This window comes from Oncorhynchus masou, chromosome 10, assembly GCF_036934945.1.
Source record: "Oncorhynchus masou masou isolate Uvic2021 chromosome 10, UVic_Omas_1.1, whole genome shotgun sequence".
In the NCBI taxonomy this organism is placed as follows: Eukaryota; Metazoa; Chordata; class Actinopteri; order Salmoniformes; family Salmonidae; genus Oncorhynchus; species Oncorhynchus masou.
The window spans coordinates 51,614,480-51,634,810 of NC_088221.1; the positions used below are offsets into that span (position 1 = coordinate 51,614,480).

General features: G+C 46.4%; 2 protein-coding genes and 1 pseudogene across 2 annotated transcripts in view; all 3 read left to right on the forward strand.

The window, feature by feature from the left end:
• fer1l6 (fer-1 like family member 6) overlaps positions 1–15,559 on the forward strand; it is a 68,125-nt gene extending 52,566 nt beyond the window's left edge. The window contains 11 exon segments of the mRNA XM_064976978.1: positions 1–52; positions 271–398; positions 899–1,069; positions 1,450–1,604; positions 6,561–6,703; positions 6,894–6,982; positions 9,172–9,270; positions 13,212–13,453; positions 13,771–13,928; positions 14,972–15,072; positions 15,319–15,559. The exon segment at positions 1–52 is cut by the window's left edge and continues 86 nt beyond it. Of these exon segments, the coding sequence (XP_064833050.1) occupies positions 1–52; positions 271–398; positions 899–1,069; positions 1,450–1,604; positions 6,561–6,703; positions 6,894–6,982; positions 9,172–9,270; positions 13,212–13,453; positions 13,771–13,928; positions 14,972–15,072; positions 15,319–15,499 (1,519 nt within the window). The 3' untranslated portion in view covers positions 15,500–15,559.
• Positions 15,560–15,873: 314 nt separating this feature from the next.
• On the forward strand, positions 15,874–17,029 carry LOC135546900 (dynein heavy chain-like). The gene is made up of 2 exons (XM_064975460.1): positions 15,874–15,883; positions 16,146–17,029. Exons 1-2 carry the CDS (start codon positions 15,874–15,876, stop codon positions 16,925–16,927), a joined length of 792 nt encoding a protein of 263 aa, XP_064831532.1. The 3' UTR covers positions 16,928–17,029.
• On the forward strand, positions 16,934–19,923 carry LOC135546901 (dynein heavy chain-like; annotated as a pseudogene).
• The last annotated feature ends 408 nt before the right edge of the window (positions 19,924–20,331 follow it).

A 20,331-nucleotide genomic window follows, 5' to 3' on the forward strand; every position in this document is an offset into this window, starting at 1 on the left:
GATCCCGCCCAACACCTCCGTCAAGGTTCTCATTAGGGTTTACATCGTATCGGTGAGTAGTGGTAGTTGACCCTTTGGGTTGACTGTGACCTTAAAAAATGTGTCACGTCATCTGTCATCATTGACCTGGGTCGTCATCTTCCCCAGGGCACACTGTAGAAAAACATTTTGCAATGGAAGACAACAAACAAACTAACAAAAATCTGTGTTATTTTCTTCCATTTGGTTCCAAATGAACACAACCCTGGCTATGTCTGTCCGTCTCTTCAGGCATCCAACCTCCACCCAGCCGATACTGATGGGAAGTCTGACCCCTACATTGTCCTGAGGCTGGGGAAAACTGAAATAAAAGACAGAGACAACTACATCCCCAAGCAACTCAACCCAGTCTTTGGCAGGTGGGATAATTAAGCAATAATGCCTGAGGAGGTGTGGTATATGGCCAATATACCACGGCTAAGAACAGCCCTTAGCCGTGGTATATTGGCCATATACCACAAAACCCCCATAGGTGCCTCATTGCTATTATAAACTGGTTACCAACGTAGTTAATGTTGAAAAATAAATGTTTTGTCATACCAGTGGAATTACGGTCTAATATACCGCGGCTGTCAACCAATCAGCAGTCAGGCCTTGAACCACCCAGTTTAATACATTTTATACCATCCTTTGACAGAAGCTGTTTCCCTGGTTATATTTTAGTCAAATGAACAAGCAAACATAATCCAGTATGTTGGTGGATGTCAATGCAGAAAGGAGCAATTGTTTAACATCATATCCATTGGATACTATTTTTTTAACCAGCGATTTTGTAGTTTAGTCAGCTGAACAAAAGCATAATTTACTTGGTGTGTTGGCAGAGATGAAAAACGTAACTCTTTTGTCCTGTTCCCAACAGGTCCTTTGAGATCCAGGCTACGTTTCCTAAAGACTCCCTGCTGACTACTCTGATCTATGACCACGACACCATCGGGACTGACGATCTGATCGGGGAGACGTGCATAGATCTGGAGAACCGCTTTTACAGCCAACACCGGGCCACCTGCGGCCTACCCACTGAGTACAGCATGTGAGGAAACCCCACCTTCTTCTTCACCACCCTGGGTTTGGGTCTCTTCTTTCTGCCTTACTCTTATGTCATGTTTATAACCACTAAGACGTTCATTATGTCATGTTTTATAACCATGTCATGATGCTGTTATAACATGTTATCCACGTGTCTTAGTGATGGTTATAACACCTGTAGAGACTACACCAAGCTGTCAGACAGACGTTCATTATGTCATGTTTATAACCATGTCATGATGCTGTTATAACATGTTATCCGTCTGTCTTAGTGATGGTTATAACGCCTGGAGAGACTCCACCAAGCTGTCAGACAGACGTTCATTATGTCATGTTTATAACCATGTCATGATGCTGTTATAACATGTTATCCATCTGTCTTAGTGATGGTTATAACGCCTGGAGAGACTCCACCAAGCCATCTGAGCTGTTGACTACGCTCTGTAAGGAGAACAGGCTAGATGGACCCTACTTCAGACCCGGAAAAATCATTATCGGGGACAATGTCTTCGCTGGGAAAACACTGTTTATGGATGAAGGTATTCGTTTATACAGTATATATATAAACCTATTCAAATAACGACCTGAAAATGAAGGCAACGACAGCATCTAGTCACAGTGACAGGCAAAGACTGTATCACATCACAGTGACAGGCAACGACTGTATCACATCACAGTGACAGGCAACGACTGTATCACATCACAGTGACAGGCAACGACTGTATCACATCACAGTGACAGGCAACGACTGTATCACATCACAGTGACAGGCAACGACTGTATCACATCACAGTGACAGGCAACGACTGTATCACATCACAGTGACAGGCAACGACTGTATCACATCACAGTGACAGGCAACGACAGCATCACACCACAGTGACAGGCAACGACTGTATCACCTCACAGTGACAGGCAACGACTGTATCACATCACAGTGACAGGCAACGACTGTATCACATCACAGTGACAGGCAACATTTAACATTACATTTAAGTCATTTAGCGACTGTATCACATCACAGTGACAGGCGACTTATCACATCACAGTGACAGGCACCTTCTGACATCACAGTGACAGGCACTTTACACTGTATCACATCACAGTGACAGGCAACGACTGTATCACATCACAGTGACAGGCTACGTATTCCAGCATCTAGTCACAGTGACAGGCAACGACTGTATCACATCACAGTGACAGGCAACGACTGTATCACATCACAGTGGTGATCACATCACAGTGACAGGCCGACTGTCACATCACAGTGACAGGGAGTTTGTTCACATCACAGTGACAGGCAACGACTTTTCACATCACAGTGACAGGAAACTGTATCCATCACAGTGACAGGGACGACTGTATCACATCACAGTGGAGGCAACGAGTGCATCTAGTCACAGTGACAGGGCCTGATCACATCACAGTGACAGGCAACGACTGTATCACATCACAGTGACAGGCAAGCACCAGCATCTAGTCACAGTGACAGGCTTCAACTGTATCACATCACAGTGACAGGCGGAGGAGCTGTATCACATCACAGTGACAGGAACACCACGGGCTGCAGCATCTGGATGAGTCACAGTGACAGGCAGGGAGCCCAGCCAGCATCTGCAGTCACAGTGACAGTGCCTGGATTAGGACCTGCGCCGCTGTATCACATCACAGTGACAGGCAACGACAGCATCTAGTCACAGTGACAGGCAACAACTGTATCACATCACAGTGACAGGCACCGCCATGACATCACAGTGACAGGCAACGACAGGGTGTATCAGGATCACAGTGACAGGCAACGACGCATCTAGTAACAGTGACAGGCAACGGAGCATCTGTCACAGTGATGGCGAGATCATGGATCACATCAGTGACAGGCAAGAGCAGCATCCGTCACGAGTTCAGCTTGAGGTGGTGATCACATCACAGTGACACACTGATATGTATGCCATCACAGTGACAGGCAACGACAGCATCTGGTCACAGTGAAGGGCAAACAGCATCTAGTCAGAGTGTCTGCATAGCAATGTATCACATCACAGTGACAGGTTACTGTATCACATCACAGTGACAGGCAACGTATAGCATCTAGTCACAGTGACAGGCAACGACTGTATCACATCACAGTGACAGGCACGACTGTATCACATCACAGTGACAGGCAACGACAGCATCTAGTCACAGTGACAGGTACGACTGTATCACATCACAGTGACAGGCAACGACTGTATCACATCACAGTGACAGGCAACGACTGTATCACATCACAGTGACAGGACGACTGTATCACATCACAGTGACAGGCAACGACTAGGTATCACATCACAGTGACAGGCAACGACTGTATCACATCACAGTGACAGGCAACGACGTATCACATCACAGTGACAGGAACGACTGTATCACATCACAGTGAATGACTAGTCTTGTAACATCACAGTGACAGGATCAACGACTGTATCACATCACAGTGACAGGGGACGACTGTATCACATCACAGTGACAGGCACGACAGCATTTAGTCACAGTGACAGGCATACGACTGTATCACATCACAGTGACAGGAGGGATCGACTGTATCACATCACAGTGACAGGCAACGACAGCATCTAGTCACAGTGACAGGAACGACTGTATCACATCACAGTGACAGGGATGACTGTATCACATCACAGTGACAGGCAACGACTGTATCACATCACAGTGACAGGCAACGACAGCATCTAGTCACAGTGACAGGCAACGACTGTATCACATCACAGTGACAGGCAACGACAGCATCTAGTCACAGTGACAGGCAACAACTGTATCACATCACAGTGACAGGCAACGACAGCATGACATCACAGTGACAGGCAACGACTGTATCACATCACAGTGACAGGCAACGACAGCATCTAGTAACAGTGACAGGCAACGACAGCATCTAGTCACAGTGACAGGCAACGACTGTATCACATCAGTGACAGGCAACGACAGCATCTAGTCACAGTGACAGGCAACGACTGTATCACATCACAGTGAGAGGCAGATGTATGGACATCACAGTGACAGCAACGACAGCATCTAGTCACAGTGACAGAGGAGGAAGCATCTAGTCAGAGTGACACGAAACGACTGTATCACATCACAGTGACAGGCAACGACTGTATCACATCACAGTGACAGTGCAATGACAGCATCTAGTCACAGTGACAGGCAATGAGTATCACATCACAGTGACAGGCCTGGAGCATCTAGTCACAGTGACAGTCAAAGGACTGTATCACATCACAGTGACAGGACGACTGTTCACATCACAGTGACAGGAGACGACTGTATCACAGTGACAGGCAACGACTGTATCACATCACAGTGACAGGCAACGACTGTATCACATCACAGTGACAGGCAACGACAGCATCTAGTCACAGTGACAGGGAAGTGTGGATCACATCACAGTGAAAGGATACAAGGTATCACGTCACAGTGACAGGCAAGGGACTGTATCACATCACAGAGACAGGGAAGAACAGCATCTAGTCAGAGTGACAGGCAACGACTGTATCACATCACAGTGACAGGCAACGACTGTATCACATCACAGTGACAGGCAACGACTGTATCACATCACAGTGACAGGCAACGACTGTATCACATCACAGTGACAGGCAACGACTGTATCACATCACAGTGACAGGCAATGACTGTATCACATCACAGTGACAGGCAACGACTGTATCACATCACAGTGACAGGCAACGACAGCATCTAGTCACAGTGACAGGAGGGCGATTGTATCACATCACAGTGACAGGCAACGACTGTATCACATCACAGTGAAGGCAAACGACTGTATCACATCACAGTGACAGGCAGACGACAGCATCTAGTCACAGTGACAGGACGACTGTATCACATCAGTGACAGGCAACGACTGTATCAGCATCACAGTGACAAGCAACGACTGTATCACATCACAGTGACAGGCACGACTGTATCACATCACAGTGACAGGATCGACTGTATCACATCACAGTGACAAGCAACGACTGTATCACATCACAGTGACAGGCAACGACAGCATCTAGTCACAGTGACAGGCAACGACTGTATCACATCACAGTGACAGGCAACGACTGTATCACATCACAGTGACAGGCAATGACTGTATCACATCACAGTGACAGGCAACGACTGTATCACATCACAGTGACAGGCAACGACAGCATCTAGTCACAGTGACAGGCATGACTGTGTCACATCACAGTGACAGGCAATGACAGCATCTAGTTACAGTGACAGGCAACGACTGTATCACATCACAGTGACAGGCAACGACTGTGTCACATCACAGTGACAGGCAATGACTGTATCACATCACAGTGACAGGCAACGACTGTATCACATCACAGTGACAGGCAACGACGGCATCTAGTCACAGTGACAGGCAACGACTGTGTCACATCAGTGACAGGCAACGACAGCATCTAGTTACAGTGACAGGCAACGACTGTATCACATCACAGTGACAGGCAACGACTGTGTCACATCACAGTGACAGGCAATGACTGTATCACATCACAGTGACAGGCAACGACAGCATCTAGTCACAGTGACAGGCAACGACTGTGTCACATCACAGTGACAGGCAACGACAGCATCTAGTCACAGTGACAGGCAACGACTGTATCACATCACAGTGACAGGCAACGACTGTGTCACATCACAGTGACGGCTATGTAGCGACAGCATCTAGTCACAGTGACAAACGACTGTATCACATCACAGTGACAGGCAGTGCTGAATCTAGTCACAGTGACAGGCAACGACTGTATCACATCACAGTGACAGGCAACGACTGTATCTAGTCACAGTGACAGGCAACGACTGTATCACATCACAGTGACAGGCAACGACTGTATCTAGTCACAGTGACAGGCAACGACTGTATCACATCACAGTGACAGGCAACGACTGCATCACATCACAGTGACAGGCAACGACTGCATCACATCACAGTGACAGGCAACGACAGCATCACATCACAGTGACAGGCAACGACTGTATCACATCACAGTGACAGGCAACGACTGTATCACATCACAGTGACAGGCAACGACTGTATCACATCACAGTGACAGGCAACGACAGCATCTAGTCACAGTGACAGGCAACGACTGTATCACATCACAGTGACAGGCAACGACTGTATCACATCACAGTGACAGGCAACGACTGTATCACATCACAGTGACAGGCAACGACTGCATCACATCACAGTGACAGGCAACGACTATCACATCACAGTGACAGGCAACGACTGTATCACATCACAGTGACAGGCAACGACTGCATCACATCACAGTGACAGGCAACGACTGTATCACATCACAGTGACAGGCAACGACAGCATCTAGTCACAGTGACAGGCAACGACTGTATCACATCACAGTGACAAGTCTTGCGTAATTCCATCCAATAAGGTACTGATTATTATTTGCTGCTGTGTACAGAGCAGACGGTGGAATCCTACGAACATCTGGCTCTGAAGATCCTTCACAGATGGAATGAGATTCCAGGGGTGGGGTGTAGACTTGTCCCAGAGCACATCGAGACACGGACTCTGTACAACAAGGCCAGGCCTGGCATGGACCAGGTAATAATACAGCTCCTGTCAAAATAACCACTTGACTTAAAAAAAAAGATATGCAATTTGTTCAACTTCACAAGTATCTGTGTGTGTGTGTGTGTGTGTGTGTGTGTGTGTGTGTGTGTGTGTGTGTGTGTGTGTGTGTGTGTGTGTGTGTGTGTGTGTGTGTGTGTGTGTGTGTGTGTGTGTGGTTCAGGGCCAGCTCCAGATGTGGGTGGACATGTTCCCCATGGATATGCCCCACCCACGCCCCTCGGTGGACATCGCCCCTCGTAAACCTAAAGGGTAAGGCTTCGTCACTCTGTATCACTAGGTCAGCTATACGCCAGATAGGGCCCAATACCAGACCAATATACACCAGGCCAGTTCAATACTAGACCAATATACACCAGGCCAGTTCAATACCAGACCAATATACACCAGGCCAGTTCAACACAAGACCAATATACACCAGGCCAGTTCAACACAAGACCAATATACACCAGGCCAGTTCAACACCAGACCAATATACACCAGGCCAGTTCAACACCAGACCAATATACACCAGGCCAGTTCAACACAAGACCAATATACACCAGGCCAGTTCAATACAAGACCAATATACACCAGGCCAGTTCAACACCAGACCAATATACACCAGGCCAGTTCAACACCAGACCAATATACACCAGGCCAGTTCAACACAAGACCAATATACACCAGGCCAGTTCAACACCAGACCAATATACACCAGGCCAGTTCAATACTAGACCAATATACACCAGGCCAGTTCAATACCAGACCAATATACACCAGGCCAGTGCAATACTAGACCAATATACACCAGGCCAGTGCAATACTAGACCAATATACACCAGGCCAGTTCAATACCAGACCAATATACCCCAAACCAGGCCAGTTCAATACAAGACCAATATACACCAGGCCAGTTCAACACAAGACCAATATACACCAGGCCAGTTCAACACAAGACCAATATACACCAGGCCAGTTCAATACAAGACCAATATACACCAGGCCAGTTCAACACAAGACCAATATACACCAGGCCAGTTCAACACAAGACCAATATACACCAGGCCAGTTCAATACCAGACCAATATACACCAGGCCAGTTCAACACAAGACCAATATACACCAGGCCAGTTCAATACAAGACCAATATACACCAGGCCAGTTCAATACCAGACCAATATACACCAGGCCAGTTCAATACAAGACCAATATACACCAGGCCAGTTCAATACCAGACCAATATACACCAGGCCAGTTCAACACAAGACCAATATACACCAGGCCAGTTCAATACAAGACCAATATACACCAGGCCAGTTCAACACTAGACCAATATACACCAGGCCAGTTCAACACAAGACCAATATACACCAGGCCAGTTCAACACAAGACCAATATACACCAGGCCAGTTCAATACAAGACCAATATACACCAGGCCAGTTCAATACAAGACCAATATACACCAGGCCAGTTCAACACCAGACCAATATACACCAGGCCAGTTCAATACCAGACCAATATACACCAGGCCAGTTCAACACAAGACCAATATACCCCAGGCCAGTTCAACACAAGACCAATATACCTCAAACCAGGCCAGTTCAATACAAGACCAATATACACCAGGCCAGTTCAATACCAGACCAATATACACCAGGCCAGTTCAACACAAGACCAATATACACCAGGCCAGTTCAACACAAGACCAATATACACCAGGCCAGTTCAACACAAGACCAATATACACCAGGCCAGTTCAACACAAGACCAATATACACCAGGCCAGTTCAACACCAGACCAATATACACCAGGCCAGTTCAACACCAGACCAATATACACCAGGCCAGTTCAACACCAGACCAATATACACCAGGCCAGTTCAACACCAGACCAATATACACCAGGCCAGTTCAACACCAGACCAATATACACCAGGCCAGTTCAACACCAGACCAATATACACCAGGCCAGTTCAACACCAGACCAATATACACCAGGCCAGTTCAATACCAGACCAATATACACCAGGCCAGTTCAATACCAGACCAATATACACCAGGCCAGTTCAACACAAGACCAATATACACCAGGCCAGTTCAACACCAGACCAATATACACCAGGCCAGTTCAATACCAGACCAATATACACCAGGCCAGTTCAACACCAGACCAATATACACCAGGCCAGTTCAACACAAGACCAATATACACCAGGCCAGTTCAACACCAGACCAATATACACCAGGCCAGTTCAACACAAGACCAATATACACCAGGCCAGTTCAATAAAATTGTTGGTCCTGTGAAGGTATGAGTTGATTGATTGATTGTTAATCCTTTGATGGTAATGAATTGATTGATTGATTGATTGTTGGTCCTGTGAAGGTATGAGTTGATTGATTCATTGATTACTGATCCTGTGAAGGTATGAGTTGATTGATTGTTGGTCCTGTGAAGGTTTGAGTTGAGAATCATCATCTGGAACACTGAAGATGTGATTCTGGAGGACACTAACATCCTCACAGGAACACAGTCTAGTGACATCTACATCAAAGGGTGAGTGGAGCGACAGTGGGGGGTTTCAAAACTAATCCAATATAAAGACAAACATTGATGATTATAGATTACATTCAGTTCATCCCTGAAGATCGGGCTTCTGAAAAGGACCTTGATGGACCTAGGGGCACACAGGTCTAGGGGCACACAGGTCTAGGGTGTAAGCACAGGTCTAGGGTGTCAGCACAGGTCTAGGGGCACACAGGTCTAGGGGCACACAGGTCTAGGGGGGTCAGGGGCACACAGGTCTAGGGGGGTCAGGGTGCACAGGTCTAGGGGCACACAGGTCTAGGGGCACACAGGTCTAGGGGCACACAGGTCTAGGGGGTGTCTAGGGTGTCAGCACAGGTCTAGGGGCACACAGGTCTAGGGTGTCAGCACAGGTCTAGGGTGTCAGCACAGGTCTAGGGGCACACAGGTCTAGGGGCACACAGGTCTAGGGGCACACAGGTCTAGGGTGTCAGCACAGGTCTAGGGGCACACAGGTCTAGGGTGTCAGCACAGGTCTAGGGGCACACAGGTCTAGGGTGTCAGCACAGGTCTAGGGGCACACAGGTCTAGGGGCACACAGGTCTAGGGGCAGCAGGTCTAGGGTGCACAGGTCTAGGGGCACACAGGTCCAGGGGCACACAGGTCCAGGGGCACACAGGTCCAGGGGCACACAGGTCCAGGGGCACACAGGTCTAGGGGCACACAGGTCCAGGGGCACACAGGTCAGGGGCACACAGGTCCAGGGGCACACAGGTCCAGGGGCACACAGGTCTAGTCAACACAGGTCACACAGGTCTAGGGGCACACAGGTCTAGGGGTCACACAGGTCTAGGGTGTCACACAGGTCTAGGGTGTCACACAGGTCTAGGGTGTCAACACAGGTCTAGGGTGTCAGCACAGGTCTAGGTGCACACAGGTCTAGGGTGTCAGCACAGGTCTAGGGTGTCAGCACAGGTCTAGGGTGTCACACAGGTCTAGGGTGTCAGCACAGGTCTAGGGTGTCAGCACAGGTCTAGGGTGTCAACACAGGTCTAGGGTGTCAACACAGGTCTAGGGTGTCAGCACAGGTCTAGGGCACACAGGTCCAGGGGCACACAGGTCTAGGGGCACACAGGTCCAGGGGCACACAGGTCCAGGGGCACACAGGTCCAGGGGCACACAGGTCCAGGGGCACACAGGTCCAGGGGCACACAGGTCCAGGGGCACACAGGTCTAGAGGCACACAGGTCTAGGGGCACACAGGTCTAGGGGCACACAGGTCTAGGGGCACACAGGTCTAGGGGCACACAGGTCTAGGGTGTCAACACAGGTCTAGGGTGTCAACACAGGTCTAGGGTGTCAACACAGGTCTAGGGTGTCAACACAGGTCTAGGGTGTCAGCACAGGTCTAGGGTGTCAACACAGGTCTAGGGTGTCAACACAGGTCTAGGGTGTCAGCACAGGTCTAGGGCACACAGGTCTAGGGCACACAGGTCTAGGGTGTCAGCACAGGTCTAGGGCACACAGGTCTAGGGTGTCAGCACAGGTCTAGGGTGTCAGCACAGGTCTAGGGTGTCAACACAGGTCTAGGGTGTCAGCACAGGTCTAGGGGCACACAGGTGTCAGGGGCACACAGGTCCAGGGGCACACTAGGGTGTCAGGGGCACACAGGTCAGGGGCACACAGGTCTAGGGTGTCAGCACAGGTCTAGGGTGTCAGCACAGGTCTAGGGTGTCAACACAGGTCTAGGGTGTCAGCACAGGTCTAGGGTGTCAGCACAGGTCTAGGGTGTCAACACAGGTCTAGGGGCACACAGGTCTAGGGTGTCAGCACAGGTCTAGGGTGTCACACAGGTCTAGGGTGTCAGCACAGGTCTAGGGTGTCAGCACAGGTCTAGGGTGTCAGCACAGGTCTAGGGGCACACAGGTCTAGGGGCACACAGGTCTAGGGGCACACAGGTCTAGGGGCACACACTCTACTGTCATCCTCTATATCCTTCTCTACTGTCATCCTCTCTCTTTCTCTACTGTCATCCTCTAACTTTCTCCACTGTCATCCTCTATATATCTTTCTCTACTGTCATCCTCTAAATCTTTCTCTACTGTCATCCTCTATATATTTCGCCAGCATCCCCCCATCTTTCTCCACTGTCATCCCCCTATCTTTCTCTGTCATCCTCTAGCTTTCTCCACTGTCATCCTCTATATATTTCTCTACTGTCATCCTCTATATATTTTTCTCCACTGTCATCCCCCATCTTTCTCCACTGTCATCCTCTATATATTTTTCTCGTGTGTCATCCTCTATATCTTTTGCTACTGTCATCCTCTATATATCTTTCGCTACTGTCATCCTCTATATCTTTCTCTACTGTCACCCTCTATATATCTTTCTCTACTGTCACCCTCTATATTTTTCTCCACTGTCATCCTCTATATATCTTTCTCCACTGTCATCCCCATCTTTCTCTACTGTCATCCTCTAAATCTTTCTCTACTGTCATCCTCTATATATTTCTCCGTCATCCCCCCATCTTTCTCCACTGTCATCCCCCTATCTTTCTCTACTGTCATCCTCTATATCTTTCTCTACTGTCATCCTCTAGCTTTCTCCACTGTCGTCCTCTATATATTTCTCTACTTGTCATCCTCTATATTTCTCCACTGTCATCCTCTATATATCTTTCTCCACTGTCATCCCCCATCTTTCGCTACTGTCATCCTCTATATATCTTTCGCTACTGTCATCCTCTATATAATTCCCTACCAATATCCTCTATATCTTTCTCTACTGTCATCCTCTATATATCTTTCTCTAGTGTCATCCTCTATATCTTTCTCTACCGTCATCGTCTATATATATTTCTCCACTGCCATCCTCTCTATCTTTCTCCACTACCATCCTCTCTATCTTTTCTCTCACTGTCATCCTCTATATATTTTCTCCACTGTCATCCCCATCTTTCTCCACTGTCATCCTCTATATATTTTTCTCCTCTGTCATCCTCTATATCTTTTCTACTGTCATCCTCCCTATATCTTTCTCTGTCATCCTCTATATCTTTCTCTACTGTCACCCTCTATATATCTTTCTCTACTGTCATCCTCTCTATCTTTCTCCACTGTCATCCTCTATATATCTTTCTCCACTGTCATCCCCATCTTTCTCTACTGTCATCCTCTAAATCTTTTCTACTGTCATCCTCTATATATTTCTTCATCCCCCCATCTTTCTCCACTGTCATCCTCTATCTTTCTCTACTGTCATCCTCTATATCTTTCTCTACTGTCATTTCTAGCTTTCTCCACTGTCATCCTCTATATATTTCTCTACTTGTCATCCTCTATATTTCTCTGTCATCCTCTATATATCTTTCTCCACTGTCATCCCCCATCTCTGTCATCCTCTTATCCCTACTGTCATCCTCTATATAATTCCCTACCAATATCCTCTATATCTTTCTCTACTGTCATCCTCTATATATCTTTCTCTAGTGTCATCCTCTATATCTTTCTCTACCGTCATCGTCTATATATATTTCTCCACTGCCATCCTCTCTATCTTTCTCCACTACCATCCTCTCTATCTTTCTCCACTGTCATCCTCTCTATCTTTTTCTGCTGTCATCCTCTATATATTTCTCCACAGTCATCCTCTATCTGTCTACTGTCATCCTCTCTATCTTTCTCCTCTGTCATCCTCTAACTTTCTCTAATGTCATCCTCCCTAACTTTCTCTGTCATCCTCTCTATCTTTCCCCACTGTCATCCTCTCTATCTCTCTCTACTGTCATCCTCTCTATCTTTCTCCACTGTCATCCTCTATATATTTATCTACTGTCATCCTCTCTATCTTTCTCCACTGTCATCCTCTCTATCTTTCTCTACTGTCATCCTCTCTTTCTCCACTGTCATCCTCTCTCACTCAATACGCTGAAAATTATATTTGTATAATTGTAGACTTTTTTTCAGGTGGCTCAAGGGCTTTGAGGACGATCGCCAGGAGACTGATGTTCACTACAACTCTCTGACTGGGGAGGGTAACTTCAACTGGCGCCTGGTGTTCCCCTTTAACTACCTGCCTGCCGAGAAGGTGGTGGTAGTCAGTAAGAGGGGGAGCATCTTCTCCCTGGACAAGACAGAGCAGAAGCTACCGGCCATGTTGGTGATGCAGGTCTGGGACTTTGACAGGCTGTCGTCTGATGATTTCTTGGGTAAGAGAGAGAGAAAGAGACTCTGGTTTGACTCCTTTCCCTGGGCTGTAAGAAAGTAGGTAATGGGAGGAAGGGGGACAGGTTTATTTCAATGATCACGATCATGTACTGATGATTAATCAGGGAAATCACATCCCAACCCAGCACGTTTATTTTCCCATTAACACTGTATGTGTGAAACAAGAGTTAAGGTGGACGTTTCTCTGTTCTCATACTTCCTGTACGAGTGAAACGAGAGTTAAGATGGACGTGTCTCTGTTCTCATACTTCCTGTACGAGTGAAACGAGAGTTAAGATGGACGTGTCTCTGTTCTCAGGTACAGTAGAGCTGGACTTACATGGGTTTCCTCGCGGGGCCAAGTCAGCCAAGGCCTGCAAGATGGACATGCTGATGGACAGCGTAGAGACGATCTCCATCTTCCAACAGAAGAGGTCCAGGGGCTGGTGGCCCTTTGTCAAGGCCGGGGAACTCACGGTACCAATACCATTCAACACCGTTACTCTGATGACAACGAGGCTGCTTGCCCTAGAGGCTACCCTATTATATAGTGCACCAAATTTTGACCAGAACCCAATGGGGTCTAGTATGTGTCGTGTGGGACGCAGACAAACTCACAAATCAACCTGTAGTGGTTGTCTACTGTCTAGGAGGTAAGGGCTAGTGGTTGTGTCTACTGTCTAGGAGGTAGGGGCTAGGGATTGTGTCTACTGTCTAGGAGGTAAGGGCTAGTGGTTGTGTCTACTGTCTAGGAGGTAGGGGCTAGGGGGGTCTAGGGGATTGTCTACTGTCTACTGTCTAGGAGGAGGTAAGGGCTAGTGGTTGTGTCTAGGGGTTGTCTACTGTCTAGGAGGTAGGGGCTAGGGATTGTGTCTACTGTCTAGGAGGTAAGGGGCTAGTGGTTGTGTGTCTAGGAGGAAGGGGCTGTGTCTACTGTCTAGGAGGTAGGGGGTGGCTAGGAGGAAGGGGCTAGGGGTTGTCTACTGTCTAGGAGGAAGGGGCTAGGGGTTGTCTACTGTCTAGGAGGTAAGGGCTAGGAGAAAGTGGTTGTGTCTACTGTCTAGGAGGAAGGGGCTAGGAGAAAGTGGGGGTTGTGTCTACTGTCTAGGAGGAAGGGGCTAGGGGTTGTGTCTACTGTCTTTGAGGAAGGGGCTAGGGGTTGTGTCTACTGTCTAGGAGGAAGGGGCTAGGGGTTGTGTCTACTGTCTTTGAGGAAGGGGCTAGGGGTTTGTCTACTGTCTGCTAGGGGTTGTGTCTACTGTCTAGGAGGTAGGGGCTAGGGGTTATGTCTACTGTCTTTGAGGTAGGGGCTAGGGGTTGTCTACTGTCTAGGAGGAAGGGGCTAGGGGTTGTCTACTGTCTAGGAGGAAGGGGCTAGGGGTTGTGTCTACTGTCTAGGAGGTAGGGGCTAGGGGTTGTGTCTACTGTCTTTGAGGAAGGGGCTAGGGGTTGTGTCTCTCTAGGAGGAAGGGGTGATTTGAGATTCAGGGGCGGTAACATGTTTTGGTTGTTGTCTCCAGGGGAAAGTAGAGGCGGAGTTCCACCTGGTGACATCAGAGGAGGCAGAGAAGAATCCAGTTGGTCGAGCCCGCAAGGAGCCTGAACCCCTGGAAAAACCCAAGTATGATCTGCATTTTTTATTGACTAATTACAAAACGATTTTATCAACTCTATTCTTCTCTCTAGTCGTCCATACAAGTCTTCCTCCTGCTTCATGAACCCGTTTGTTTAACTGCAGATCTAGAACCAGTTTTATAATTTAGCTCATAGTAAATAGGATTACATAGAGAGCGGGAGACCTGATCCTAGATCAGCAGCTCTACTCTGAGCCCTGTTTAAAGTGTTTTTCTCTCTCTCCCCTCTCTAGCCGGCCAGACACGTCATTCTCGTGGTTTGTGAACCCTTTTAAGTGTTTCTTCCACCTGATCTGGAGGAACTATAAGAAGTACATCATCATCGCTCTGGTCCTGCTCATCACAGCTCTGTTCATCGCCCTGCTGCTCTACACCCTGCCAGCAGCCATCTCACAGAAGATAGTCAATGGTTAACACACTGCACTACCACAGCTGACTGACTAGCTGGCTGACTGACTAGCTGGCTGACTGACTAGCTGGGACTGAAAGCTGGCTGACTGGGGACCAAAAGTCTAAATCAACCTACAGTCCCTTAGATAATCTATCAAGCAAGGTCGGGACTGAATCTATAGAAAGGCAGACGACTAACTCAGGAATTCATAATGATGTTGCAATATCAGAATAGCATATTATATATTAACATTTATTTAAATACAGTTGCAGAAAGAGTATAAATAACATTTTAGATTCAACAATATTGACAGTTTGCCCAAGGGGAAAAAAAATTCAGTACAGTATCAATGTTATTCAGTACAGTACCCTCCATGTTATTCAGTACAGTACCCTCCATGTTATTCAGTACAGTACCCTCCATGTTATTCAGTACAGCACCCTCCATGTTATTCAGTACAGTATCAATGTTATTCAGTACAGTACCCTCCATGTTATTCAGTACAGTATCCTCCCTCCATGTTATTCATTACAGCACCCTCCATGTTATTCAGTACCCTCCATGTTATTCAGTACAGTAGTACCCTCCATGTTATTCAGTACAGTACCCTCCATGTTATTCAGTTACAGTACAGTACCCTCCATGTTATTCAGTACAGTACCCTCCTCCATGTTATTCAGTACAGTACCCTCCATGTTATTCAGTACAGTACCCTCCATGTTATTCAGTACAGTACCCTCCATGTTATTCAGTACAGTACCCTCCATGTTATTCAGTACAGCACCCTCCATGTTATTCAGTACAGTACCCTCCATGTTATTCAGTACAGCACCCTCCATGTTATTCAGTACAGCAGTACCCTCCATGTTATTCAGTACAGCACCCTCCATGTTATTCAGTACAGCACCCTCCATGTTATTCAGTACAGCACCCTCCATGTTATTCAGTACAGCACCCTCCATGTTATTCAGTACAGCACCCTCCATGTTATTCAGTACAGCACCCTCCATGTTATTCAGTACAGCACCCTCCATGTTATTCAGTACAGCACCCTCCATGTTATTCAGTACAGTACCCTCCATGTTATTCAGTACAGCACCCTCCATGTTATTCAGTACAGCACCCTCCATGTTATTCAGTACAGCACCCTCCATGTTATTCAGTACAGTACCCTCCATGTTATTCAGTACAGTACCCTCCATGTTATTCAGTACAGTACCCTCCATGTTATTCAGTACAGTACCCTCCATGTTATTCAGTACAGCACCCTCCATGTTATTCAGTACAGCACCCTCCATGTTATTCAGTACAGCACCCTCCATGTTATTCAGTACAGCACCCTCCATGTTATTCAGTACAGCACCCTCCATGTTATTCAGTACAGTATCAATGTTATTCAGTACAGCACCCTCCATGTTATTCAGTACAGTACCCTCCATGTTATTCAGTAAGTATCAATGTTATTCAGTACAGTACCCTCCATGTTTTTCAGTACAGTACCCTCCATGTTATTCAGTACAGTACCCTCCATGTTATTCAGTACAGCACCCTCCATGTTATTCAGTACAGTACCCTCCATGTTATTCAGTACAGTACCCTCCATGTTATTCAGTACAGCACCCTCCATGTTATTCAGTACAGCACCCTCCATGTTATTCAGTACAGCACCCTCCATGTTATTCAGTACAGCACCCTCCATGTTATTCAGTACAGTACCCTCCATGTTATTCAGTACAGCATCCTCCATGTTATTCAGTACAGCACCCTCCATGTTATTCAGTACAGCATCCTCCATGTTATTCAGTACAGTACCCTCCATGTTATTCAGTACAGTACCCTCCATGTTATTCAGTACAGCACCCTCCATGTTATTCAGTACAGCACCCTCCATGTTATTCAGTACAGCACCCTCCATGTTATTCAGTACAGTACCCTCCATGTTATTCAGTACAGTACCCTCCATGTTATTCAGTACAGCACCCTCCATGTTATTCAGTACAGTACCCTCCATGTTATTCAGTACAGCACCCTCCATGTTATTCAGTACAGCACCCTCCATGTTATTCAGTACAGCACCCTCCATGTTATTCAGTACAGTACCCTCCATGTTATTCAGTACAGTACCCTCCATGTTATTCAGTACAGTACCCTCCATGTTATTCAGTACACTCCATGAAATGAAGTACAGTATCCTCCATGTTATTCAGTATAGTATCCTCCATGTTATTCATTACAGTACCCTCCATGTTATTCAGTACAGTACCCTCCATGTTATTCAGTACAGCACCCTCCATGTTATTCAGTACAGTACCCTCCATGTTATTCAGTACAGCACCCTCCATGTTATTCAGTACAGTACCCTCCATGTTATTCAGTACAGTACCCTCCATGTTATTCAGTACAGCACCCTCCATGTTATTCAGTACAGCACCCTCCATGTTATTCAGTACAGTATCCTCCATGTTATTCAGTACAGTACCCTCCATGTTATTCAGTACAGCACCCTCCATGTTATTCAGTACAGTACCCTCCATGTTATTCATTACAGTACCCTCCATGTTATTCATTACAGTACCCTCCATGTTATTCAGTACAGCACCCTCCATGTTATTCAGTACAGCACCCTCCGTTACCTGGTACTGTTGTTCAGTACAGTACCCTCCATGTTATTCAGTACAGCACCCTCCATGTTATTCATTACAGTACCCTCCATGTTATTCAGTAGAGCACCCTCCATGTTATTCAGTACAGTACCCTCCATGTTATTCAGTACAACACCCTCCATGTTATTCAGTACAGTACCCTCCATGTTTTTCAGTACAGTACCCTCCATGTTATTCAGTACAGCACCCACCATGTTATTCAGTACAGTACCCTCCATGTTATTCAGTACAGTACCCTCCATGTTATTCAGTACAGTACCCTCCATGTTATTCAGTACAGTATCCTCCATGTTATTCAGTATAGTATCCTCCATGTTATTCATTACAGTACCCTCCATGTTATTCAGTACAGTACCCTCCATGTTATTCAGTACAGCACCCTCCATGTTATTCAGTACAGTACCCTCCATGTTATTCAGTACAGCACCCTCCATGTTATTCAGTACAGCACCCTCCATGTTATTCAGTACAGTACCCTCCATGTTATTCAGTACAGTACCCTCCATGTTATTCAGTACAGTACCCTCCATGTTATTCAGTACCCTCCATGTTATTCAGTACAGTATCCTCCATGTTATTCAGTATAGTATCCTCCATGTTATTCATTACAGTACCCTCCATGTTATTCAGTACAGTACCCTCCATGTTATTCAGTACAGCACCCTCCATGTTATTCAGTACAGTACCCTCCATGTTATTCAGTACAGCACCCTCCATGTTATTCAGTACAGTACCCTCCATGTTATTCAGTACAGTACCCTCCATGTTATTCAGTACAGCACCCTCCATGTTATTCAGTACAGCACCCTCCATGTTATTCAGTACAGTATCCTCCATGTTATTCAGTACAGTACCCTCCATGTTATTCAGTACAGCACCCTCCATGTTATTCAGTACAGTACCCTCCATGTTATTCATTACAGTACCCTCCATGTTATTCATTACAGTACCCTCCATGTTATTCAGTACAGCACCCTCCATGTTATTCAGTACAGCACCCTCCGTTATTCAGTACAGTACCCTCCATGTTATTCAGTACAGCACCCTCCATGTTATTCATTACAGTACCCTCCATGTTATTCAGTAGAGCACCCTCCATGTTATTCAGTACAGTACCCTCCATGTTATTCAGTACAACACCCTCCATGTTATTCAGTACAGTACCCTCCATGTTTTTCAGTACAGTACCCTCCATGTTATTCAGTACAGCACCCACCATGTTATTCAGTACAGTACCCTCCATGTTATTCAGTACAGTACCCTCCATGTTATTCAGTACAGTACCCTCCATGTTATTCAGTACAGTATCCTCCATGTTATTCAGTATAGTATCCTCCATGTTATTCATTACAGTACCCTCCATGTTATTCAGTACAGTACCCTCCATGTTATTCAGTACAGCACCCTCCATGTTATTCAGTACAGTACCCTCCATGTTATTCAGTACAGCACCCTCCATGTTATTCAGTACAGCACCCTCCATGTTATTCAGTACAGCACCCTCCATGTTATTCAGTACAGCACCCTCCATGTTATTCAGTACAGTATCCTCCATGTTATTCAGTACAGTACCCTCCATGTTATGATTCTAGCAGTTATTCATGTAGTATGTATATTTCTAGACATGTAAGGATGGTCACTGCCTCTATTTTAACGTAAATAATGTACTTTAATAAAGAATTGTTGTACAAAAAAAAAACATTTTGGGGTTATTTTTTTGCTAGCAATTAAATAATTATTAGGCTGTTATACTAAAATAAGAGCACATTTAAATACATTTGTCTTAGACAGTTAGATAATTATGCGTTCACACCATTCCATGTGAAATATCTCATGTTATTAGCCAGAAGGTTGTGTCCCATAAGTCAAAGTATTCCTGAGGAAGCCAAAAAGGCCCTTGTCCAAAGTAGAGCACCACATAGGGAATAGATGCCTTACAAAACAAGTGTCCTCTGACTGAATCTCCTGTTTCTGGTAGAGTAGACCTGGTACTGTTGTTCTCCACGAGTAGACCTGGTACTGTTGTTCTCCTGTAGAGTAGACCTGGTACTGTTGTTCTCCTGTAGAGTAGACCTGGTACTGTTGTTCTCCTGTAGAGTAGACCTGGTACTGTTGTTCTCCTGTAGAGTAGACCTGGTACTGTTGTTCTCCTGTAGAGTAGACCTGGTACTGTTGTTCTCCTGTAGAGTAGA